This window comes from Corvus moneduloides, chromosome 7, assembly GCF_009650955.1.
Source record: "Corvus moneduloides isolate bCorMon1 chromosome 7, bCorMon1.pri, whole genome shotgun sequence".
Taxonomy (NCBI): Eukaryota; Metazoa; Chordata; class Aves; order Passeriformes; family Corvidae; genus Corvus; species Corvus moneduloides.
In genome coordinates, this window is record NC_045482.1 from 11,790,418 (window position 1) to 11,817,043 (window position 26,626).

At 41.2% G+C, this 26,626-nt stretch overlaps 1 protein-coding gene across 4 annotated transcripts in view; it reads left to right on the forward strand.

The window, feature by feature from the left end:
• The window catches only part of SPATS2L (spermatogenesis associated serine rich 2 like), an 82,139-nt gene extending 57,134 nt beyond the window's left edge, over positions 1-25,005 (forward strand). For all 4 annotated transcript variants that reach the window (XM_032113792.1, XM_032113793.1, XM_032113795.1 and 1 more), the window contains 5 exons: positions 12,137-12,195; positions 15,555-15,664; positions 16,200-16,302; positions 21,588-21,808; positions 23,671-25,005. In XM_032113792.1, coding sequence (XP_031969683.1) covers positions 12,137-12,195; positions 15,555-15,664; positions 16,200-16,302; positions 21,588-21,808; positions 23,671-24,057 — 880 coding nt within the window. In that variant the 3' untranslated portion in view covers positions 24,058-25,005. The remainder of the gene's footprint in view (positions 1-12,136; positions 12,196-15,554; positions 15,665-16,199; positions 16,303-21,587; positions 21,809-23,670) is intronic.
• The last annotated feature ends 1,621 nt before the right edge of the window (positions 25,006-26,626 follow it).

The following is a 26,626-nucleotide window of genomic DNA, read 5'->3' on the forward strand; positions in this document are numbered from 1 at the left end:
GGTAAATCAGCTTCAGAGATCCACAGCTCCACCTAGAAATGGGACTAATTAAGCCACTGGCATGAGTGGGGAGGAGTCACTTACACCCTCTTTGTTTGCAGCAGTTGGTTTCATAAAAAAAACCAACATGGTGCCATTAGGTAATGACACTTGTCACCAGCCAGGAAGTAATATATGCATTTATTGTATACATACATAAAGTGCTTTGAAAAAAAACTTAGGTTTTTTTACTCCTAAATTATCCATCTTGACCTAATTCTTCTGTATCAGATTCAGTGGCAACATATATGAGCAAATGAAAGCTATTCTAAGTATCCTGTCTGGGATTTTCTGAAGTCTCTTTTACCTTCTTTAAATCTCCTCTTTCTGTACTGCATCTTTGATCTTATCTTCTCTGGTAGACAGTCCTTTACTGTCTCTTCATGTCCCATCACCTTTGCTTCTTATCCTACCATTGTTCTCTTAACTTTCCCTCATAGTTTCTTCTAAGCTTCCCATACATCATTTTATTTCCAATTCACATCTCTAGTTCATTCTTTTCCCTCACTCTTTTGTCTTTAATCTGTTTTTTCCATTATAACTTTGAATACTCCTGATCTTCAGCATGTATACCTATGCCCTTTGAAAAGTTATGGCAGAAATAATTGCTGTAGTAGCAAGTTGCATGTTTGTTATATTCTTGTCATAGAAAAGTATTTTCTGCTTTGAGTTTCACTCGGCCTTGGTTAAGCATAGATGTCATATAAAACCTATGCATTAGACAGTGTTGAAGTAAATAGAAGAAATCTATTAAAGAAATAGACTAAATCTGTTAAAATGTACAATACTTGGTTACAAATCACAGAAGAGTGAAAAACCTTTCCCCTTTAATTCATCCACAGTATTTGTCAGTATTTTTATGACCGTATTTTATAAAAAAGAGCAGTAGTATTGGCAGGAGTTCGTTAACTTTAGACTTCAGTGGTGTGTTCAATGGCTTCAAAGAGGCATCTAAAGTAACTTTAGGGCCACTTGGGCTCCCGTCTGTATGGGCAAAAAATCCAAGTGCTACTGAGCTGATTTTGGGGAGGTTTCTGTTTCACTGAGCCCCCAGTGTACTTTACTGTATGGCAGGGAGAGCTACATTTCTGTCTCTCCAGTGAATATGAGCTGTGATCACCAGTTGTACTAAACTGCGTAACATTGTCAGGATTGTTCTGGAGCCATCACAGTGATTTTTGCTTATGAACTTAAATGTAGTAATAAGATTGTTAAGATGGAAAAATTGAGCAAAGTTCATCAACTTCTTGCACCATTTTTTGGTAGTTCTCTGAGGGGACCTTTCCTCTGAGAAAACTATAGTTGGATTTCATTTGCTGTGTAGTTACACTCACTTTTTTTATTTTTGGTAGCAGTGTTAAAAATACCTTACATCACATCTCACCTTGGTTGCAGGCAGTCACAGGCAATTCAGTCTTTAAGCAGTTGTCACTCTGGTCATGGAACAGACTTAGAATTCTGTCATGATCTAAAAGTGCAGGGAGGTAGTAAGTTCAGAACTGAATTGCTTCATTTTTCATGTACTCATATTTTAGCTTGAAAAACAGTGAAGTGTATTGCCTAATACAAAAATACCCCAAAAGAGTCTGTAAATGCAAGTACTTAAAATGATGAAAATAGCCTGGACAACATTTTAATAGGCTTCATTTCATTTTGCCTCCTACCAGCTTCAGTGCCTAAATTATTGAAGTGGAGTCTGCTGGAAGCTCTAGAATGTAACAGATCTGTGGTCTGAATATTTGTGCCTCAGCATAACATTGCAACGAGGACAGCACAATGTCAGGAGATGATTATGGAAATCTCAGTGCTGGCTTTGTTGCTTTTGGCAGCTCATAAGTCTAACATTTAGGTTTTTCTTCAAATGAATGAAGGGGATTTTTTGGTTAAGCAGTAAACTGCATGACTTAACACCTTCTTTGCTAAAATTAAAGGGAGTTTTGTGATATTTCATATGATCTTGTGGCCTAAACTTTGAGAAAGATGGGCACAGCTGTTTTAATGCCTTGTTTCCAAAAACTCCCTGACAACTGCTGTAGATTTACTGAATTTGGGTAGAAATCACCCGAGCCAGTGATACATACAGCTTCAGACCTCATACAGGGATCACATCATATTCCTGAGCTGCACAGTTTAGTGGGTGTTATTTACATGGGAGTTTCCTTGCTCCAGAACTGAACAAAATATCCCTAGTGCTAGCAGGAAAATAAGGTATTGAGTGAACATATTTATTACCCTCCTTGGGCATGGAGTTTCACTGTGACACAGTCAACTTGTCTGTCATGGAAAAATTAAGGAATTCAGCTAATTGTCACTCACAGAATGCTATGGAGTAACCAAAGCAAGGGCATGCTGTCAGGTCCCCATTGTGGTAGTGGTTCAAAAGCTTTTTCCAAGTTCCTCTCCCAGTTGCTGCTGGAGTGTGGACTGGTTGAGATGGACAGCAGATACAACAGCCACCAAGTGCTGTCTGTGTTTGGAACTGCCAGGAATACTGGAATGGGCTCAATACTGTAACCCCTTCCTGTTACACACAGCTGTCACCACCTAAAGGGTTTTAGTGAAGCTAAATGAAGTCAGAAGCTTTTATCTTGCATTGCAGCTGAATGCTGAAACACATATTTAGTTTGTCTCTTTTGGGTTTATTTTTCTTCCTTTGGTAATAGGATAAAAGACCACTTTTGTGTCCTTTTTTGCATTTACTGTCAAGGTCAGAATCAAAACTGCATTGCAAGAGTCAGTAATATTTTTGACTTTCTCATGATCTGTTTTGGTTTTCTAAATCTTTTCATGATTTTACCAATCACAGAAAGAATGAAGCATGCAAAGATAATAGCATGTATCTTCTCCTACCTCCAGACAGTAAATGAAACCATTATCATGGAGGGAAATGAATAGCACATGTGGCCTAAGACGTCCTGAAGCTTCAGCAGAAAGATTCACAAGAACTTTTCCTTTTAGCAGCAGAAACTATTGAGTGATAGCTGCCAGTGAAACTCCATGTTTCTCTCCAGCTCAGTATTTCACAGCTTGACCTAACCAATGAAGGGAAGTTACTTCTGAACATGTTCGGTAGGTATGCTATGCTGCTGTGTAAAAAGTCACTTACCTGGCAAAATAGTGCACTGCACACCCTCCCACAATCTGAAAAACAGTGCTAGGGAGCAGATGTGCTGTGAACTGCTGTAAAAGCTTGGCAGAAAAATGCAATGCTTACTTCAGTTTTGACTTTCTAGTAAAATGGGGCTAATAACGGTCCCAGAAGGATGTTTATTTAAAAACACTGCATTGGGCTCACATCCTCTTTCTTAAAGAGCCTCACTAAGTTTCTGCTAACTGGAGTAATTCTCTGTGTGCTCAGAAGAAGTGATAACAGCTTGCATTTATTCAGCTCTCTTTATGCCAGAAGACACTAGAGCATTTTACAAGCCATGGGCTGGACAAGGCAGGGCACTTTGCACCACAGGAAGTCTTTTACAGTCTCATGTGGATTGTGCTCCTGCTGTGATCCAGCACTCTGGTCACCCCTGCTCTTGCTGGGCTGTGACATTGCTTTCCCAAGGTTATGAGAGCACTTAGCAAAGCAAGCTGAAGGGGCAGTGTTCCTCAGGCTCACATGAGCCTGCAAATTAGGAGCAAAATCTTCCTCATAGTACTCCTTGATCCAGAATTTCTCCTCATTGCATTCAGCTTTGGTGTATGGTTTTCAGGAATACCTTTGTGTGAGTGAGAATATAAGGTCCTCCCCTTACGACTAGGATATAAAATATATTAGAGCATAGCCGTGTCTCACAGTAGTGTAGAGCACAGAAAAGGCAGCTACCAAAGTCCTTAAGTTGCAGGGGAGGGTCAGAAAAGCTAAGTGAACTCTCCTCTCACTAGGGTGCGCTTGAAACATTTGTTGCCAAGCTTAAAACCTACATGTGTTAACTGTGTTCTCACTTCTTTTCCACCAAGAGACTGAATAACCATCCTGGAGATAAAAGGAGAGCCCCAGGAAATCTGAGTGAAATGTGTAGAGCACAAAAGGAGCCACCATTCCCTGTAACACCTCTTGCCAGAAAATAATTTTCACGTATTGGGCATTCATACAGTCATATGGAAAACTCAAAGGAAACATCTGCTACTTGCCCATATGGTCTGCTGCTAGCCACAAATAGTCTGTAGAAAGTAGTAAGATTCAGGTTTAATTACACTGCATGCAGAACTGAACCACATAAATACAAGCATCTTTACTCTTTTCTAACATGTTGGTAGGTCCAGTGCTTTGTTAAGAGCATGAAAATCAACACAAATGAATTTTTGGAGTGAAGAAAAAGCAGTTGAAAGCTTTACCATAGGCTAGATAAAAAATTGATTCTGACATAATGCTGGGAAAATGGAGTTTGGCAAAACTGACAATTTAAAAATATATTAAAATAGATTCAGGGTAACAATTAGAAAGCAGGTGCTCTATGTTTGCGGAAAATCAAGCAGTTTTTATATTGATTTCTAAGTTAAGGCACAGGAGGGGTTGAATGGGGGAAGAAATAATCTAAAAGAACGTAATTATGTCTGTACTTATATAGTTGTCTGTACTGACTCAGTGTGGGGTGCTGAGCAGTGCTGCCAGTGTTCACAGTTGTAGAACAGTGAGAACACAGTTGCCCCTTTCTGGGACCCTTACTTGGCAAACTGTAAAGATGATGGTTTTCTGTCACCCATAGCGCAGAATCAGTGGCACCAGATGAGAGCTGCCTGTTTGTGATGTGGTAGTTTGGAGATGGGCAGGTGGCTGGAAAGGCCAGAACTAGTATTGCTTTACACTGAACAGAGTTCCTGTACTGTTTTGCTCTCCATTTACTGGCAGTTCTTATGAGGTTTCTGTCTGTCTGACAGCCGACCTTTGGTAGTCCTTATGCCTCTAAAGTCCAGGTTTTCAAATCCTCTTGCAGTTTGTTGTGATATTTGTTTGCCCATCAGTCACACGATCCAGTCCTTAACCTTGTCAGCACAGAGAAGATAAAAACAGTCTGCTTGCATTCAGGTTTCCTTGGCCCCACTGGGTGTTCAGGTACCTTCAAAGATCAGTGCTTTGACCAAGGCCCCTGGGCCCTGCCCCTGCTGCCTGGGGAGTCTGGGGGAACCTGATCCCACAGCTCTGGCCTCAGGCTGGGTACTTGCCTGGAGAGCTGCAGCACTGGGAGAGGGGCTTGTGCTGGCATTCTCCTCACCTCCTCCAGCAGTCTGGGATCACCCTTGCTGTGCATTAGTGGAGAGAACAGACAGAGCTCATGAAACTGGGGGGAGTTAGGTTTCAATGAGATACTTAAGTCCCCCTTCTGACCCCTTTGTCTTTTACAATTACTTGCTTCATCCTGGTGTTTTTTAACAAGTTTGTGAAAATAGATTAAAGAGGTGAAATTCAGAGGTGGATTACATTGGTTTTTAGCTGTTGTCCATATTTTATGTCCTTGTGTCTCCCCTCTTCCCTCCCAGTCATTCATAGATGTGTTTGTCATCCTCAGTAAAAAACAGGACACACTGGTTTTGAGACTGTGCAGGTAGACTATTGCTTTTGTGCATGTCATTGTGGATGAAAAGTGAGTATCTCCTTTCTGATCTCAGTGTTGTCAGACTAATGAGAAATCTAGCTTACTAAACACAAAAAGGGAATAATTATCTTGAAAATTTCAACTGATGTTGCACCAAAAAGCCAGACTCTTCTTTCTTCGAGGCCACTTTCCGATGTGCTTTTGGGGAAGTTGCCTCTTTTCTGTAGCAGGAGCTCAACAACTGTCTCCTCCTTGCTGGAGTGTGTTTAGGCTAAAATATATAAAACCAGTAAGGTATTCAGATACCTCAGGAGTCAGATCAGAACTGAAACTCAAATAGGAAAGAAATACTTCACAAGTTCATGTAAAAATGTGCGGGATGCTAACAAGCTGTGGTGCAACTCATACTCACCGTTGTTAAAACTGCCAAATTGTGAGATGATGCCTTCATTTCTAAATAACTAAAATTTAGAAATGTTCTTTCAGGAAAAGGTTTTCCATGTCAGTTTTTAGCTTAAACAGGTTTTTGTGATGAGGCAACAAATCTCTAATTCTTTGTAAAGAGATCTTAAAAGAAAATTGCAAATAGACCTTTAATTATGGCTGCTGAAGAGAGCAATGTTAGTGAAGGTAGACAAAAAATTACACAAAATAAACTTGAATAACTAAAAGCCTTTGGGTATTTTCAGTTCTGCTAGATTGTACTCTGCAGAGGAAAGGATTTCAGTGAAATTGATTTATGCTGTCTTTTGTTTATCTTCTTATTGTCAGACTGTACTAGTGATCAGAATGAAAATTCATGTAATCTCGTTTGCTGTGTAATCGTGCATATGCTAATATGGGGATCAAATAACCTTCAAGCATTGTGAACATTTAAATAATATTGAGCTAATACTGGAAGAATATAATCTACTGAAACATTGCAAAATACGTAGTGTAACAGCTTTTCCTACAAGATATTTTCTACAATATATATATTTCCTATTAATATAAAGGAAACTTGAAGTATCATTTCTCCAATTACAAAATAGCTTGGCTAGGCAGTAATCCTTTAACACTTGTAATCACCTAGTACAGGTGATTGGGCTTTATATTTACATGGTCATCACATCATTCTATCTCCTTATGCCAAAAGTTTGACAGGGACAGTTCTAGTTTTTGGATTGAGGTGCAGGATTCTTTTGTGAAATACACAATTGGATTAGAGGTTCTTACCAGTTGTCTTTTCACACTGCTTGTGGGTCTAATATTTTTATGATAGACGGGAAGTATGTGCAAGAAAAAGAGCATAATACTTAAAGACCAATGTAGAGCTTATCAGGACCATCTCATGAATTTGCATGTAACATCAGCTCAAATGTAGCAGAGACAGTAACAGTACTAACATCCCTCAAACTTGCTTGAGCTTGTCAGCAGCTTGTCAATCAGTACAACTTCAGGGAGCTGCTGGGGTCTGTTCCAAAGTGTTGACAGAGCAACATCACTGGAGTATCTTGTATTTTTGTTGATGCCTAAGCTGTCAGACTCCAATAGTGTCTAACTACTCAAACTCCCTTCCTTATGAAAAAAGGGCTCAAATTGTACTTCAGTGTTCAGCAGCTCTCCAGCTGAACCAGCCCCCAGAGGATGCCCATGAAAAAATAGCTCTTCTTCTTCTGGATGAAGAGCCCTGCTGCAGTTATTCAGGATGCCACAGCTGACACTGTCTTCCTCAGTCTCCAGAACAACAGTCATTCTCAAACTGTGCACAAAGCTAGTTCAGGGGAGGGTAAAGCTTATTAAATGCTCCAAGGAGAAAATTGGCATTTTGAGGGGTTTAACAGGGTTATGAAAGGACTCATTCGAATTACACTTAACAGTAACCTCGGTGCCATACAGCTGGGGCTTACCTTTGTGAGCTGTGTCAGCATGTTTGCCTCCATGTCAGCTTGGTCTTTTTATTTCCCCATCTCTTCAGGCACAATAGGTTGGTTTGTCATAATGCCTAGAAGAGGCAGAAGGAAAGAGAAGATTCTGGTCATCTGGAACCCTTGTGATTCTCATCAGTAAAGCTATAAATCAGCCAGCCTGGCACCCTGAAGCAGCTTTTCTCAAGAGGCACTAATAACTTTAATCATTTTAGTGGGATTTGGAGGTATTGCAGCTGACTGAAAATATCTTTTCTTTTTCACTGTGCAAATACTAAATTTCATGCAGTAAACTAGAGGAAGATTAATTTGTTTCCACTAATGTCAGAACAAATTCTGAATTTGTTCTGAGTATGAAACTGTGAAATGAGGCAGCTGTCAGCATAATTTGCCCCTATCATTGCTGTGCCAGCAGCTCATTGTAGTTTGGCATTTGCAGCTCTTTTGCCATTGTACACTAGTGTGAATCCTGCCAGCCTGTGTAAGGCCAGGCCAGGCATGAGTACTGTTCATTTGACCAGGAACAGGGCACTTAAGTTTTTGCCCTCAAAATCACTTCAGCAAAATGATTCCTAGAGAGCTGCTGTCTCTCCTGCTGCGTTTCATATCTCTACAGCACAAGCATTGGCTGTGTCTCATTTGCATGCCCTCCATGTTAAGCCTCTGCTTTGCCATGTCCCCTCAACAAAATTGTCTCCTTCCTGAGCCTTGCTTCAAAATTTCACCTGGATATTAAGCTCAAAGAGTGCTAAATCCTGTGCTCCAAACTGCAGATACCTGTGGTGAGCAGTGATATGATGCTGATAGCTCAAGTTTGGTACCTAGGTCATGATCCTGAAAACGTGAGGGGTAAGGAAAGGAAGAATCAGTCCTTTCAGGAGCCTGGTGTGGTGAAGGGAGACAGAAAAGAAAGGGATAATAATGTTACTCTGGTTTTTTCTGTATCATCAGTCATGGAGATAAGACTCAGTTGATTCAGAGCTATCTTGAGTCTGGTCAGTGGAGGAGGGAATTGAGTCCCAGTGCTTGGTCTACTACAGCAGGGGAACCTGTCGACTGATGATTAGGGCATGGATTCAGGTACATTCAAAGAAAGAAGTGGTTCTGAGTTGTGTGTTTGTCGCCAGAGTCTCAAATGGTATGTGGGAATATATTCAGGTGTTGATACTGATACTCAAGGTAAGGAGATTTTTAGTGCTCAGAGTAATCAGAAAAAATTGACAAGATTATGAACTCTCCAGAACATCAGCTAAAGTAGTATGTCCATGATTTTAAACCCAGTTCCAAACATCTATAGAAAACCCAAGAGAACGTAACTAGAGAGGAAGGAATTAGCAGAATGTTTTCCCTCAGGTGTCTTTAGATCTGAAATGCATTCTGTTCCTTCCTCTGCTAGAGCTCAAATCTGGTTATACCTGAGTGTGCAGAAAGTTCCTGTAGCACTCAGTATCCAGTTCTCCACAGCATACCAATGGCTACAGGCTGTGCACTGGAGTGTACCAGCTTGATACAACATTTTAGTGTCAAATGGACACTAAGAAGCATTAAAAGAAAATGCTTTCCCAGGAGGTATTGCTGAGCTGAGCTCGGAGCAGTTCTCAATAACATTTTTGCTGTGGTCTAATCATGATCACTGTATTAAGGCTGAGTAGGGCATTTTTCCAGAAAATACATTAAAAATGGTTGTACTCCTAAGTTAAGGAGCTGTTCAGTTTAAGTGACTGTGGGACCTTTATGTGAAAACAGTGGGATCCTAGCAGGAATGAGAGACAAGATTTCATCCATTGGTTTTCCACACTGTTCTTGTCCTTTCTCCTTCTATATGTTAGCATTTAGATTTCTCTTTGTAGCTGTCTTTTTTTTATCCCCTCAGGCCAGATTTTTTTTTCCAGTTTTCTGTCTGTTGTTTTCATCTGTTTATAATGCTGATAAATTCTTGTTGGAGGAAGTGTTGCTCTTATTTTGCATTTGCTGGTGCTGGTTGGCCTAGGACATATCTAAAGAAACATTAACTTTTCCCATATATGACACATGGCCATTTATGGTTTCCCAGCTGAGAAACGTGGTTGTACGCTTCCAGATGAAGATTAGTATGTTTCCTCTTTTTAGCCAAGAGTGCTTGTCCTCTGCTGATATAAATTAGTACAGCTGTATTGTCTTCAGGGAGGGGAATCCTCATGAAGGTCTGTACGTTAAAGAAACTTAGTTTATCATATTAACTAGTCTGACATGGGCAAAGGCACCAAACTGTTTTTCTCTTGTGTTATTCTTTAATTTTTCCAGTGTTAGTTTGTAGCTAGCTAGAAGGGAGGTACTCAGGTGGTTGTTCTTTAAATTTATCGGCCCTGTCCTCTACTGCTACAACATCCAAACACTTTCCTGAAATATTTGTCAGAGACCAAAATGAAACATTAGGAATGGAAAACTGTCTAGTAACACATAAGATTTGACTATAAAATATGATAAATACAGGACTGCTATGGCCTTGCTTTCATTCTGGTATTAAAAGTGGTTCTATTTGGCATCAAAATAAAATGTTAGGGGCCAACCGGTTTAGTAAGGATCTGTTGTTAGACTGGAGAGAGGACGGTCCTGGAATGAACTGCACTAAAACACTCTTCTCATGAGCTCTGCTGTTGTGACCTTGTTGCTTGAATATGTTTTCCAGACAAAAGTTCATGTTTATATAACCTGTGTAGTGTGCTAGGGAGACACTTTGATAACAGAGGCAGAAAAGACAAAAATCTGCAGTTTTTTTAATTTAAGAGAAAATAGTAAAGATGATTAGATTCTCTTTGTAGAGGGTAGAAATAGGTAAGAACTTACAAGACTCGTTTCAGCCACCTGTTGTGAAAATCAAGGAAGTTTATTTAAACCATGTAGTTACAAAAGCTATTTGAAAGTAGATTAATCCTGAGAAGCTATGACTATTTAGATTAGCAAGCTGAAATCATCACCTGCTTATTTGGAGTTTAAGCTTAATGCTTATGCTGGAGAATACTGAGTGCTAACTGGAACAAGCGTGTCCTTCCATTGTCAGAGCCTCCCTCTTAACTGATTTGCTCTACCGTGAAAACACCCTGCTGTTTTATTTCCTCTGGTGTGTACGTCACACTAAATTGATCTGGCAGGCCAAAACAGTAATTTTAGTCTTATTTCTATGTATGAAACAAAAAAATGTGTTACACTGCAGTTGTGTTGTCTTACTGCAACCTTTGCCATCAGCCAACCAGCTTCTGTCCCTCTTGTTGACTACTGGGAGGCAGTGTAAAGGTCTCCTCCTCTACAGGGGGCATGGGAGGCTGGGAAAACCCGAGGGCAGAAGACTGCAGAGCTTCTGTTGCAACCCTCCTGTATGAGATGAGGCTGGTTGGAAGATTTCAATGAATGGCACTTGAACATGCTCTGGCTGGTAAATGCTTGGTTGTCAGCTGTGTGTTTGCTGTGTGTTCCCCACACTGCCTGCTCGCCAATCTTTCCCTGTTGTAGTTAAGGACCTGTCAGTTCTTCTCTCTTAACGTCTTCCATCTCTCTTTACTGCCCACTGAACTCTGCATGATCTTCTTTTCTTGCTAAGGACGTTCTAGACAAATGTTTTGGGTTTAAGTTTTCTATAATGTCTTCCTTCAGTAGAAGCCTGTTCACATGTAACTCAGGGTCTTCACTGGGTACAAAAGCTAATGTTTAAGGTTGATTTTACTAAAAGGGTTGAGAGCTCCACTCTTCCCTTGAGTGTGTGCCTAGATGTACGCCTGGTGTTTGACATACTTTCTGCAATTTCTCCCCCAGCTGCTTGAATTTACTCGCTTATGCAAACACAAACATTAGTATTAGTGGTGTTTATTAAATGTGAATTTAACTTTAAGAATAATCTACTGAGGCGAAAACAGAGTGACACACCAGAGCACTGTCCCGTGGAGAGCCTTCTGCAGAGATGCTACTCCACTGGACAATGTTACTGTGTTCATAATGTGACCAATTTACCACACGACCTGTCTGCTCTCAGACAGTTGCACTTTGACAGCTTGTAAGTCTTATCAGGGATCAGACACCAAACGTTTGTGAAGGAGAGGCACATGACTCCTTTAGGAAGGCCAAGTAAAAGTGGAACAACTTGACTTCCCAGTCCTGGAGGGAATAGGGGGCAGGGAAACTGACTTCTTTTATGGAGATACTTTAATGTTTACTTACATCACAAACCATTTTCTTGTTTACCCTGACATGTTTTGCAAAAATATCTCTAAGGAAGAGAAGGACCTCATTTCACACATCTTTAATTTTGTTGCATTCTTAGTTTTGTGCTGAGACCTAAACTGTATTAATCTGGGTAGCAGCAATGGTATATCTGGCTTAATTAGGAAACAGGCTGTTGAGTCATTTGAGGATTGCTCTGCTGAATCAGACTGACTTCCACATCTGTGCAGATACATGGGAAGGCCAGTGAGGTGTTTGTGTAAAGCAGCACACATTCATTATCACTAATTTTTTGTAGCTGGCTTGCCTAGGTGTTTCTTCAGCTTCAATTTTTTAAGTCTTACTCATTTCAAAACAGCCCATAATTAATGTCTGAAGTCTGCGTGTAGTTACAGCTTTCGATTTTGTTGTAGTTCTAGAATGAATTAAATTATTATTTTTTTCTTTCTTTTTTTCCTTTTTTAGCATCGTAGACAAAGAAGTGTCATTAATGGCAGAAATTGATAAAGTTAAAGAAGAAGCCAGTAAGTAAAAAAAAATATGCAAGGAAATTCTGGAATACTGTGGAAACAGTTGTTTTGTTTGGCAGAAAATTACACAATCCATAAATTTGGTTAGCAGCATTCCATCATCTTTCACTCTATATGTATACAGTCAGATAAGGCTTTGATGTTCCAGGGTAGTTTCTGTGAGGCTTGTACATCAAAATTTCAGTATTATGAAATTAAGGTAGACCAAAAGGTGATATGGAGTTAGATTTAAATTACTTACTCCTTCTGCTTACCTATCAGAGATTTTTGACCACTCTTTTTTTTTTTTTTTTTCCCCCCTCATTTCTGTGGTTATTCAATCACTTTGTTTCCATTTATCAATCACTGTTTGCTTGCTTATATTACCTACGTAAGTTAGAATACTGGAATTACGGAGTAGGGGAGTAGGTTATTGTGTTGCTTTGCATAGCTTTAAGGGAGAATGATCAAGCTTATGAATTAGAACAATTTTTTAAAAAATCTAAAAACAGATGTTTACTGCAGTCTGTTTTCTTAATAATCTATGGGAGCTGATTTGATTCTAGGCTTTCATGTTGTCTCTGGTTTTTGCATTTTCATGTATATATATTCTGATGGGGGGGGGAGGGAAGCAAGATGAGCCATGTATTAGGATACCACAATACCTGTCTTACACTCAATCCAAGATACAGTATTTGTATTTACCCCCAGTAAATACAGGGGAACGTGTTTCAGTAGAGAATGCTAAGCAAGAAATTGAACACTAACCAAAGCATTGTTAGAATGATACTTTTCCTGGCAGATGAAAATATCATTTCTAGGAATGTGTATAATCCTTTTATTGATTCCTGAATTTAAGGTCCTTCCAAGCAGGGTCACAAATATATGTAACATTCTTGAATGCTTCATTTGCATTTAGAACTCGCTTAGTTTACAAAGGTATACTAATTGAATTTTTGTTTAAAAAAATGGTCTAAATTCTCTGTTGCTGCCCAAGTCTCTTGCAGTTGTATGTTTGGAAACTAGAAGGTATGAGTTATGACAGCAAAGATTTGCATTAGTTTGTGTTTTGAATTTTATTTGTTAAATTTCTAGGAATAACATGAAATAGATGTGGATTGGAAGCTCTGTGTTATTCTGGGAAGGAGCTGTGGAGGGATATGTATCAGCAGCTTTTTGGTTACCTGCAGACACCAGGTAGCCATAATCAGCTACAGAGCATGCACTCATTCCCAGGAAAACCAGTGGTAGAATTCCCACTGATCAGCAGACACAGGTTTAAGCCCTAACTGCATAAACAAAACCACATTTTGGAAATCCACTGTCCAGGGCTGATGGTATTATAGGGTCCCTTCATTAATCTTGGCCAGTTACAGGAATTTTTGTAGAAAGTAAACCAAATTCCTACCTACTGGCATGCAAAGTGCTCCATTTGCACATGGCATGCTCTGTTTCCCTGTTTTCCAGCCAGCTCCATGCATGACAGTGGATGGCCCCAGTACCTGTCTCCAACAGCATGGTTTCTGCTGTCTCTCAAGGTTGCTGTAGGCTGTATAGTGCCTTCAGAAACAGGCAGCAAGTTGTTACAGGACTCTAACATGCTAACTGAGATTTAGAATATTATTTATTTTCATATCTTTTTGCTGCACTCAAGGACTGTTTTACAGTGGGTAATCTTATTCTTACTGTCAACACTAGGAAAAATTCCAAATATGATAATTTCAGGGTTTTTTTAAAACATGGGTTTTGGCTGGCATCTCGTGGAAATAAATGCCAGTATGAGATCATATGGTCTAGGCAGTCACTTCAGCAAAGAGGATGTTCATCTTGGGGAGGAACAGTATTAGCATTACCTAGAATAAGCAGTAAAGCAGAACTATTGGACAAGGTAAGCAGCTGGTAAACTGTTCAATTTATCTGATAAAATTTTCTCACTCTTGTAGATCATATTCTACAAAAAATGAAATTAAAAGATCAGCTGGAGAGATAGCAGCTGTTCTTAACATAAGTAATGATGTAGGCACAGATTTACCCTAAAGGAACTGTAGCCACCTCTGCCTTCCCTGCCCTGTGTGACGCGCGCTCCTCTACAGTCACACAGTTTGTTTGCTCCCACACAGCTGTACAGGTGCAGCTGTGTCTCCCTGTGCCTGCTGGACCATGCTGCACTCAGTGAAACATGGCAACAGGTTTCCCAGAGGAGGGGAGATCCTCATCCCTCGCAGCATTCAAGGTCAGGCTCTGAGCAACCCCATCTATTGAAGATGTCCCTGCTCATTGCAGGGGGGTTGGACTCGAGACCTTTAAAGTTCCCTTCCAGCCCAAACTATTTATGATTCTATGATACTTTCAAAAGAAGGTGTTACCTGATTAAATAAATGATAATGGGTTAAGAAGCAAACTGTCTGTGAAATATCATTAATTCTCAACTGTGCCGTGGAAATTTGTGGCAAAAAGAAGGCAAAGAAGCCAAGATCTCCACAGCTGTAATGGAGTGTGTCCTTAGGGTAGTTTACATTAAGTACCACTCCCCCTGACTGTATGTGTAAGTTCAAGACAAAAGACTATGACTGTTACTGTTTTGCGTTTAGATGTTGTTTCCTCTCTGCCATAAGTACTGATCCCATCAGATAGTTAATCAGTTGTTGCTTTTACACTGAGTCACCATGTAGGTAATAGTTGGTGTATATTTTGTTTTCCACCAAAATTACGATGTCGTATTATCCTGTGTATAAGTAGATCATTACCTCGTGGTTTATGATTAATCTTTCCCTATAAGACTATAACTACTCACCCCTTCCTTACATAGAATATACAAGACAGGCAGTAATGAATATTTAGTATTATTTTTAATAAAGACTATTGGCCTTCAAAGCTGCTTTGCTGTTGAAATGGCAAATGTGTATATTCCATATGTGAAAGCAAAATGGTGATGTATATGAACAGGGGTTTTTTCAGAGGAAGTGAAATTCCCCTAGGTAAATCAAATACAGCATGTCTTCAGAAACAGGCTGGTGACTCAATGTAATGCTTCTTTCCATGTCTCAGTGGAAGGCTCCCTGTATTTGCGATTCAGAATAAAGCACCAGAAAACTCAAAACAACATGTCTTTGCCCCTGTTTGTCTGAATGTTGGAGGATTGGTTTAACTTTGATTTTCTGACATTTTCATTTTCAGATCTTTTTCAAAATCAGGCAGTTCAGTGAAATATGCTGATCAACTTAATCTGTGCAAGTAGCATATTGGAAGTCCAGTTGAAGTCAGTGGTCCATGTTTGTCTCGCATGTGATGTACCATGTTAATGCCCAAAGACTAATAAATTACAAAGCAATTTACCTTCCTAGCATTAATGGCTGACTATTGGTATTTGGCAGTGGAAATCCTGACTGCTCGGCAGAAGAAAGCTGAGGAGCTGAAGAGACTGGCAGACCTGGCTAGTCAGATGGCTGAAGCACAACTGTCTGAACTTAGGGCTGAAATTAAGGTCAGGCATTCACTTCTGCTTGGGTATTTTAGCTGTTTGCAGAAATGTCTGGGAAGAGTTGTCACATTAACATGCCCAGGCTGTTCATTCCTGCCATGGGCCGAGGGGTAAATAGCTTTCCATAGGGAAAGTGTAGCTTCTTAAAGTACTGTAGCACCTCTGAGCGGTGTACAGATGCTATAGGAGAAGTGTAAGCTATCCCCTCTTCAGTGTAGCAGTGGGGAGTTTTGCTGTTTGTGTATCATTTAGACTTGGCAAGTAAACCTGATAGCTTCAGGTTCAGTGATCAAACACATATTCTCTGCTGAAATGACCCACTTCCCAAGTGTGGGAGTGATCCACCCATCACTGGGCTGTGAGACGTAATTTTGTACACATGGGGTAATACTTGGTTCTGCACAGAGATCTTGTGTACAGGGCGGGGTCAAGAATTTGTTGAGCCTTAAAGTGAGCTTAAGTATTGATTGGTTCTTTTACCATCCATACAGTCTTTTGTTCAGAATGTAAATGACTGTTATCATGTCTATTTTCGCAGCACTTTGTGAGTGAACGGAAATACGATGAAGAGCTGGGCAGGTCTGCCCGATTTTCCTGTGATACAGAGCAGCTGAAGACCCAGATTCAGCTCTGTGGAGAAAGTAAGTGCTGATGATTCCTCTCAGAGTTTCTCAGAACATACCTGTTCAGCAGAGCTGACAGCACATGTGCTGCCAGTGTGTGTGTGTGTAGCAAGCCCAGTATGAGTGGTGTCTCTGGCTGCAGCAGGACTGCTGAACACACACAAGTCAACTTTACAGTATGCAACATGTTAGACTCACTGTGCCTGGGCTGCACAGTCCATATGCAGGTGCACAGTACCATCTTTGTCAGCAATTTCCATGTATTACTCAGATCAGTTGGAGTTTTCAATCTAAACAGGATCTCCAACTCTAGGGAATACACAAATTCAGTAATTTATAAATAAATAGTAAATTGGAAGCTTCTCTGTGTGAGCATAATGTAATGAGACCAATTCAGATCTCTCCTGCTAAGAAGTAACTCCCCAGCTTTATAACAGTATTCACTGGGTTTTTCAGGAGCCATATGGAGTCCTAAATCATAGAATCATTAAGGTAGGAAAAGACTTCTGTGTTCACTAAGTCCAACTGTCAACCACCATGTTCACAGTTAAACCATGCCCTCAAGTGCTATATCCACATGTTTTTTGAACACTTCCCTGGGCAGCCTGTTCCAATCCCTGACAACCCTTGTTGTAACAAAATGTTTCCTAATATCCAACCTAAACCTCCCTTGGTGATACAAGAGACTTATTTCCTCTCATCCTGTTACTTGTAACCTGAGAGAAGGGACTGGTCCCACCTTGCTACAACCTCCTGCTAGGTACTTGTTGAGAGCAATAAGGTCTCCCCTCAGCCTCTTTTTCTCCAGGCTCCTGTTTCCAAATCATCTGCCCTTCTGCTTGGAAATTCAGTTTTGCATTTTTTTGCTAAAAGTGTCATGTCCCAGTTGCAAAATAAGAGCCTATTTTTCATCTTTGTCATGCTTTTTTCCCCTAAAAAAAGTAAATAATATAAGGCTTTGCCCAGAATGTTACTCTGTCCTATGGTATTCCAGTCAGGAGAAAACTGGTAAAACAATACTTAACTAGTGCATCTTGGTGGAAGGAAAATAATAAATGTTTTCAAGTAGTTCCTTAAAATACAAAACAGAGAAAATGCTACACAGTCTACCAATACAAGGTTCTGACTGCATAGCTAAAGAACTGACTGCTTGGAGGCATAACCAGTTTAACTCATTAGACCATAAGAATTGCTTTTGCAGAACACTTTGAAGATCCATCTAACCCCATATCCTGTCTCTCAGTGAAACCAACCCAGGATGTTTCAGAGGAAGACGTAAACTTCCCAGTAATGCATCTAATTGTTTACAGTCACCTCATAGACCCTATCTAATACCCTGAGGCATAAGAGATTGAAAATGCCATAAAGATTATCTTGACTAATAGTACCACAGCTGCTATTGATACAACCATAGACTATTTTTTTTAAACTCAATGAACTACTTTCCTAAATAACTTCCAGCTGCAGTTAATTCTGCAAGTTAATTATTTATACCTCATTTCAGTAAAGCATTACATAAGCATAGTTTGATGCAGGCCTGTTCAAATCAGGTCAGTGAAGTCAGAAGAGCAGCTATTAGCAGGGGAGCAGTGTCATCCTAGAAATGACTGATAGTGCACTGACTGTCTGCAGAACTGTTGCAGTGGTAATCCTGCAACACGCATATATCAAACCAGGAGTCCCGTGGAAAGGAAATATATACGGACAGACAGATTCTTGATAGCTGTTTCAGAGGTGTTTATTTCTCCAGCCGCATGGCCGGGGCTCTGCCCAGGAACTGTTCCAGTCACGGGACCAAGGGTCCTTCTGCCCGCGCAGGGAACACAAACCAACCCATGGGAACGAGGCTGAGCAGGGGCAGGGAAGCCCCGTGTCTGTGCCCTCAGGGCCCCTCTCCCAGGGCTACACGGCGGGGGAGGGACCCCAACACCTCACCCGTTTTATTTTAATAAAAGGAGAATGAAAACAACTGGATAAACATAACAAGAACAGTTTCAAAACAAAACAAGCCACCCTCCTGAGTCTTTAAATGTCCAAACAGATTCTCTGGAACATCTTAGGGCTGACAGAAGGGAGACAGAATTCTCTGAGCATGCTTTGTGGGGAAACTGAGGCAGGAGAGGGTTTAACTTCTTCCCTCCCCCTTTTCATCCCCCACTCGGCATTGGAAAGGGATTTTTGGGGAAACAATTGGCAAAAGCATGGTTTTGTGAGGGAAACCATGGATGAAAAAACGGATTGGGAATACACTGGGGGTAATAGGACATAGGGTAAAAGGGAAAGGTGGGATTAGGAAAGGGAGACTGTAGGGGGGACTTACAATAGAGATACTGTCTAACATGACTACGATTTTTTGCATATATACTGCCTTTTACAGGAACACCATCAGGCCCAGTGACCTGCGATGCTTGTAACCCTTTTCTCCCTAGTACAACATTAAATTCCACCACCTCTCCATCTCCCAAGCTTGGGATGCATTTTTCAGGGTTATTCTTTTTAATAGCAGTTCTATGCACGAATATGTCTTGCTGGTTGTCACACCTTGTTATAAAACCATAATTTTGCTTAACATTATACCATTTTACTATCCCTAAGATCTTAGTTCCTATGATCTTTTCCTTTTTCTGAGTGGCTGCTGTTTTCTGTCTCGCTGCGTCTTTGCTCTCTCCTTCGGTCGCTCCCGTGTTGGAATTGTCGGGGGCTGCTGGTGCCTGCCCGCTCTTCCCGGGGTCGCGTTCGGGGCTGCGCGGGCCGGGCCGGGCCGCGCCGCTCAGTTCTCCGCGCGTCGCCTCCTCTGGTCGCAGCTTCGCTGCCAATGCCGGGCGCTGCACCCACGTCTCGGCCAGGCCCCCGAGCGACGATCCCCCTGCGCCCTGCTCCAGCGCGCGTCTCGGCTGGGCGCGGCTCCGTTCCACCGCCACCGCCGCCAGCCACCGCCCGCGCGCCGCCCCTCTCGGTCGGGCGTTCACGGGGCTTGCTCCACCACGCGCTGCACGCGGCCGGGCAGGCACCGCCGGGTCCCGCCGCTCCTCGCTCCGCCACCGACACTGCGGCTCGCGTGGCTCCGCCCGCGCGCGGGAACTGCCTCGCTGCTGCTCGCAGAGCGCTCGGTGCACGTGGCCTGGGCCGCACGGTCCCTGAGCCAGGCTTCCCTTCGCCAGGACACAGCTGACATTGCTCAGCAGTCTCGGTAACTAAATAATATTCACGAAAATATTCTTCCATCGGCATATATTTTGACTCCAGTATTAACTGTGTCCAAACGGTTTTCCAAAAGCCCTTGGTAAGAATTAAATCCCAAGAAACATAGAAAAAGTTCTTAAACAACCATGCCAGGAAGTGTTTCAGTTCTTTTTGAGCTTGAATCAAGCTAAAATTTACAAATCGTTGTTCAAGAATCATTTTAAGTTTAAGATAAATGTCCATATGCGGCTCGGAGAGCCAAGAGTCTTCCCACTGTTCCTCCATAGTTTAGATACGGAATAGCAAAGCAAAACCAAGAAGAGGAATCCAAAGTTTCCAGGGTTTACTCACACAAATCAGTCGCTTAGGGATCGGGGATCGTTCTGCTCTCAATTCTCCACCATTTGTTGCAGTGGGGATCCTGCAACACACATATATCAAACCAGGAGTCCCGTGGAAAGGAAATATATATGGACAGACAGATTCTTGATAGCTGTTTCAGAGATGTTTATTTCTCCAGCCGCATGGCCGGGGCTCTGCCCAGGAACTGTTCCAGTCACGGGACCAAGGGTCCTTCTGCCCGCGCAGGGAACACAAACCAACCCATGGGAACGAGGCTGAGCAGGGGCAGGGAAGCCCCGTGTCTGTGCCCTCAGGGCCCCTCTCCCAGGGCTACACGGCGGGGGAGGGACCCCAACACAGAACTTTGCTCATACCTGCCCTCAGTGACCTTAGATGAGCAACTCATGATGATGGGTGTCTTTGACAAGAGCTTTTCAGTGCAAAAGATGTTCCTCTTAGCATCATCTCTCAATGAGACCCCTACCCTGCTGGGAGCTGCAAATACCCCTCAAGCAGAGATTATACAAGGCCTATAGCTACAAACAGCCACTGTTAAGGGCTTTAACAAAAGCAATAACCAAACCCACAGAGCTTGTGCAAAGGAAGAAATGTTCTAGCATGAGAAGAGCATAGACAGCATGTACTCAAAATTAAGGACAGGAAGAAACAAAAATAATTGGATTGACATATGAATGCCCAGCAGAGGGTTGTATCCTTTTCTTGTACACCTTTTTCTGTTAAAAATACATTTTTATGACAAGCATCTGGGTTTTTAAATGGTCTTCCATGTGCAGCAGTGTGTTTTAGGCAAGAGAGAATTAATAGAATTCAGGGATGGTTGTCCTCACTGAACGCAGAAGGGAAAATTCAGTTCATTGTGCAGGTCATTGCATTGTTTTTCTGAAGAGGACACCTAGTGGGAGAAGTAGCTGATGTTGGCATAAGTGAATAAGATCCTCAGAAAAGCTAACAGATGATGCTTAGTTACTAAAATGATTCCTCATCTTCTTTCTCTGTACTAGAAGTGAAAAAATAGATAAAAACAGGTGTCTCTCTGGAGTGAACCTCAGATTTGTCATCTGTACCAGAAGGAAACAGAAAAATTCCATAATCAGAAAAATCAGGACAGCAAATTAAGATCAAGAATTCATTAGCCTCAGAATCTTCTTCAAGACTGCTTGGGGGCCATTTCACAAAGGCAGCTTGAAGAAATGCAGAGAGGAATCAAGGATTTTTTTGGGTGCATTTCATACCCAGATATGACAGTACTTAGTAAATTAGGTGATCTCAAAATACTGAGAAGTAGAGAGCAGGAATATGCTGAGATGGGCAGTAGTGGTTCCTGATTGTGAGGAGCAATCTCACTGCTGTGGTCTCCATGAAGTGGATTAGTGCAATGCATTCAGTTCCAGTTTTTATAGATATCCATCATATGGAAGAATCTCTTTTACCCATTTCCTTTCAAGAGGAATAAGTGAAGTTCTCTTGGATGCCAAAATCCTGGCCTTTTGCCAGACTCCTTCCAGTTTTAATGTAGCGCCACCACATTGGCTCTTTTATCTCCAGAAGTGCTTCGCAGTGAGGCAGATTCACAGGTGTGGAACACTATGGGCTGACTCCCACCACGTTACTTCAACAGTTAGCTTAAGGTAGCTGACTTCATTATTTAAAGTGAGACTGAAACAATGCTTCCAAAATTAACTGTAAGCAGGGTAAGAATACAGCCCTGTTGTTCAGATGTTGATCGTTTAACTGATAACATAATCCTTTTTTTATAGTTTCTCACCCAAAGAACAACTACTCCTCAAGAACACCATGTAGTTTAGTGCTGTCTTCAATGACCTCGCATGCAACAACTGGCAAGCAAAATACGCACACCCGAAAGTCCTCTAGTAATGCCAAGAACTCTGATAATAAAACAACCAGCAGTAAAGTACAAAGTCATCCTTCTTCCAATCCTACAGAATCTTCTTCTCAAGGAGTCCCAACAAATAAGCAGGTAAGATGTCAATCAGTTGTGAACTAAACTAAATTACTTCAAAACTTTCAGAAAAATATGTAGCATTGAAAGTTGTTAATACGAAATCAAATACTGGTTTGCAGTCTCTATTTAATTAATTCTTTTTGAAGATATATAAGCATATACTTTCCAGCTTCATTTTCAAGTCAGCATGAACATACAAAGTAGAAATAGCATATGAGTAAAGACAGCTGTCAGTTTAAAAGTGACTAGTGGCAGTAATAGAGTGAAAAAGAAATACCCTCCATTATATCTAATTGCTATGGTAGAAAAACATGTAGTCCTTGTCAAATGGTCAGTTGATGTGCTGTTGAAGCACAATTATTAGATACACTTTGAAAGTAGAATCCTGCCAGGTTTAAAAGCACATTATTTCAGAAGCTCTATAATACAGGTTATATGCTATGTGCTATATTAGTAGCATTATATTATATATGTATGATACATATATGAATTATATTTTGTTGTAATAGCACCTTAGAATGTCCCTGTACAATTGTTCTTAGGTAAAGTTGCCACTAAAGTTGGTCTGAATTTTGTACCAGTGGGGACATTAGGCTCAAGTAGATGCCTGAAGGGAAATATAAGAGCAGTGTATAATGTCAGTGCATGTATGGAATCAGCTATCCTGTCAGGCATGCAAGTAAAAGTAATTCAGTCACTTCCCACTAAGAATCAAAGCATCCTCTGAGCAAAATATCACAATGGACATGTCTTCCACAATGAGGATTCTTCACTTGACTTTCATTTACATACGAACATCTGTTCTTCCTGTAGTCATACTGTAGGACTTGCACAACGCTTTACTAGGAAAGCAATATACATGATTTGGGAAAAAATCAGTCAGTATCAAGTTCTTCAGGACTTCTTAACTGCTCAGAGAATCACAGAGAGGTATCCTGAGTCAAAAGGGATACACAAAGAGCATTGAGTCCCGCTCCTGGCCCTGCACAGCACCATCCCCAAGAGTCACACCGTGTGCCTAAGAGCATTGTCCAAACACTTCTTGACCTCTGTCAGGGTTGATGCTGTGACCACGTCCCCGGGGAGCCTGTTCCAGTGCCCAGCCACCCTCTGAGTAAAGAACTTCCTGATACCCAGCCTGAACCTCCCAACACAACTTCAGGCCATCTCCTCGGGTCCTGTCACTGGTCATTACAGTGCCTGCCCCTCCTCTTCCCGTCACAAGAAAGTTGTAACTGCAGTGAGGTCTCCCCTCAGTGTCCTCTTCTCCAGGCTGAACTGACCAAGCAACCTCAGCTGCTCCTCATACAGCTTCCCTTCCAGGCCCTGCACTGTCCTTGTAGCCCTCGTTTGGACACTCTCTAATAGTTTAATGTCTTTCCTATATCATGGCACCCAAAACTGCCCCCAGCACTCGAGGTGAGGCTGCCTGAGTGCAGAGCAGAGGGGACAATCCCCTCCTCTGCCTGGCTGGCGATGCTGTGCCTGATGCCCCCCCAGGACATGGGTGGCTCTCCTGATTGCCAGGGCACTGCTGAGTCATATTTATCTTCTATTGACCAGAACCTGCAGATTCCTTTCCTCAACAGCTGCTGTTGAGATATCTAGAATTTCATGCCCTTTTCTGTACTCTCTTGAATCATGGCATATTTTAATTTGGCATCAGTGATGAACCTGCCATCTGCATCTCTAGCTACTCAGATGTAGTATGGTATTTGCAGTTCTGGTTTTAGTTATTATAAAGAGACTCTGGTAACAATCAAAACTTTTTCATGTTTTCCCTCTCCTAGTAACAGTGTTAATTTTGACTGCTGTGTTTCTTGGCCTGTTGGAAGGATTCAGACAACCTAACAGTTATCCAATTTCTTTCTGGGTAGAATGGGCCTTCTAGCCAGAGACGAAGATTCAACCCACAGCACCAAAACATGCGGCTCAATGGATCTCATAAGTCACAAAGTGCCAGTAATGAGGCAGATCAAAATACAAAGAGTGGTTCCAGGTCTGAGCACAGAAGACAGCAGCATAACAGCTTTCGATCTAAAAACAAAGGAGCTATGAAAAATCAAGAGCAGTCTACAACTGCAAGGACCACAGAGAATCCAACGCATTCGGAGAAGTCCCGACGGAAGCATCACACGCCGGACACCGCAGACCACAGGCCTTTCCAAGGCAGGGTGTCACAATGCAATTTATGTCCTGCAAGAATGGAGGTCTCTGCTGATGCCACTGTTCTTTCAGTGCCAGCTGTGACTTTGGTGGCTTAAAATGTCACAGTGATGGCAGGCAGAGAAATTTAATCTCTTCATTTTAGTTCCTTGCTCGAAAAGCTTGTTGGTGAAGAAAATAAGTCAGAACATAGTCTTTTAAATCTTTTGCTGCTTAAAACTTGTTGGTATCTTTATTACTTGCTAATTATCAAATTAAATCATACTTCCAAGGCTTTCCCCAGTATGTTCACGTTTATTTTGTCATGACTGTACGGAATCTTACCAAAGCAGCATTTATTTCTTAGAAAAAAGAAATCTAGATTGGAAAGATAAATTGATAATTAAATTCATAATAGCAAAAACCTGTTGTAGATACGTGGTTATACCAGCCAACATTATTATTTCATAGAACAGCCTGTATTAGAAGGATCCCAGGAAGTTTGTATGCTGTGGTCTGCAATGAAATCAAATAATCTTATAGAATTTTTCAGCAAATCTCTATACACCTCTTCTTTTTTGTGCGTGTATACACGTACATGCATGCACACTGTATACGCAGAGAGTATTGTTCTCTACAAGAAGAGTTGACAAAGCAGTTCATTTGATTTTAGCTTACTGTTCCATAATCTGAGATCTTTAAATTCAAGTATAAATTGTATTAAATGTATTACATATTGGTATTTTTCATGGACAAACTATTTTTATGAGGCTGAGGAAATACGCTCATTTAAGTTTGGAATGTATATATAATGGCTATTCAGATGCACAGCCCTGTTCTCCATCCTTATCAGCCACTTTTCTATGACTAGTTGGATTTATTTTTTGCATATGAAAAGTTGCAGGTCTTCTAGACTTGAATTCAAATTATTTTTCTATATTTTTGCTGTAGGAACCATCTGTCCATAACAAGAGCTATGAGTAATAAATTACTTAGTCTTTATGTTCTGAGTCTGTATTTCAGAAAACCTGTTTCTTCCAAATAATTAAAATCTTCTTTCTAAAATACTCTGGTGTTTGCTGCTTTGCAGTGCCTAATCTTGTGCTCTTACCCAAATTGTATTTGCTTAGTTGAACTGGTATCAGTGGGAGGCTTTCAGCTGAGTTTGGACGGGACTAGGCTTTTGCTTCTAGCTTGATTCTAATGCCACAGCGCACAAAACAACCTTGCCATGAGAGCAATGAACGCATTTTAAAGTAAGTTACTGTTTAACATAGTAAGGTGTCAGAATCCAGAGCTGGCATCGGGTAACCTATTGGCCCAAATGTCAGAATCAGAAAGGTGTAAAGGGTTAGTAAGATTGACCTCTCCTCTCATCCAGGTCAGTAAAAGCAGGAGGACACTTGAGCAGCTTTAGAAGTTTTTACACCTAGGTGATTGTTCGCTGTTGCTTTTTACCAGTTTCCTCTGCCTAATTCCTGTTCATTGACTGCACACTTCCTTAGTACTGACAGGACTGGTATTCCTCTGGGGCCCTTGAAAAATAATCTCCAAGGGAAGAGCGAGGTGCATTCCTTAATTTTGTTTTTCTCTTGATATACGCATACAGTGTCCCATGTGTGAATATTGGTAAAACCTGATTTTAAAAGGCAAGTAACTCATCTTCATCTGGAACAGTGGTGAAAGAAAAATAAATGTGTAGGTAGACACTGGCTTTCTTAGCATTGCAAGCACTGCTATTATCCTAGTTAATTACCTATCACGCTTTTAAGCTGAATATTTTGGAGTAAATGAAAATGAAAGTCCAGAATCTCTGTTGTGCATACCCATCAGATAGGTAGCTTCTCAAAATTTATCTGCTGCCTTACAGTTTGACTGTAACCTCACTCTGAGATGTAATTACAAATTTCATGCAGATATTTCACAGGAATTTCTTATATTATCCATATATGTTGTGAAATGTCTCTTCCCGTAGTCCTTTCTAAAAAAAGAAAACCTAACTTACCTGTAATAACATTTATTCCTTCCTTATAGCTTCTACACTTGACTATTGATTACTGCATTATTGAAAGCTGCTTTATTCCTTAAGTCAGTTTCTCACAAGCTGCCTTCTGCAGATAAATAAATACAATCTGTAACATAAGGCATAACTCAGCACAACAGGACCACCTTGTGCTCTTCAGTACCAGCCAAGCTTTGATGTACTGGAGGCTCAGTATGTGACACATGCAGGACTAACAGGTGAGAGATGGCGTTTCTCTCTTCTCTTGTGATGCAAAAACATCTTCCTTGTTAAAGAGCTGTGCGTGGGTTTGGTTAGGCTGAGGAGTGAGCTGCTTGTGGGAATGCTGCACACCAAGTTTTGTCTAGTATCTGTACTGGTTTGGGAAGGTTATTCCAATACACATTTTAACCGCATTATGTGGCTGTGCTCTGAAACTGTGTCAGAATCTTCATCTTTCATTTCATGTGTCTGTATGCTTGGAATTACATCTGCCAATTTCTAGGAGTGTTTTACTGTTCATGGTAGTTACAAATAGCCAAATGCTCTTGCACCCATCTTCAGCAGAACTCTGTTTTATCTTCTCATTACAGAGACAACTACATGCAATTCTCCTTTTAATGTGAGGGACTTGTAGAGAGGCAGTGAGGGAGTTTATGGCAGGGCAAGGTTTCCTTTCCAGGCCA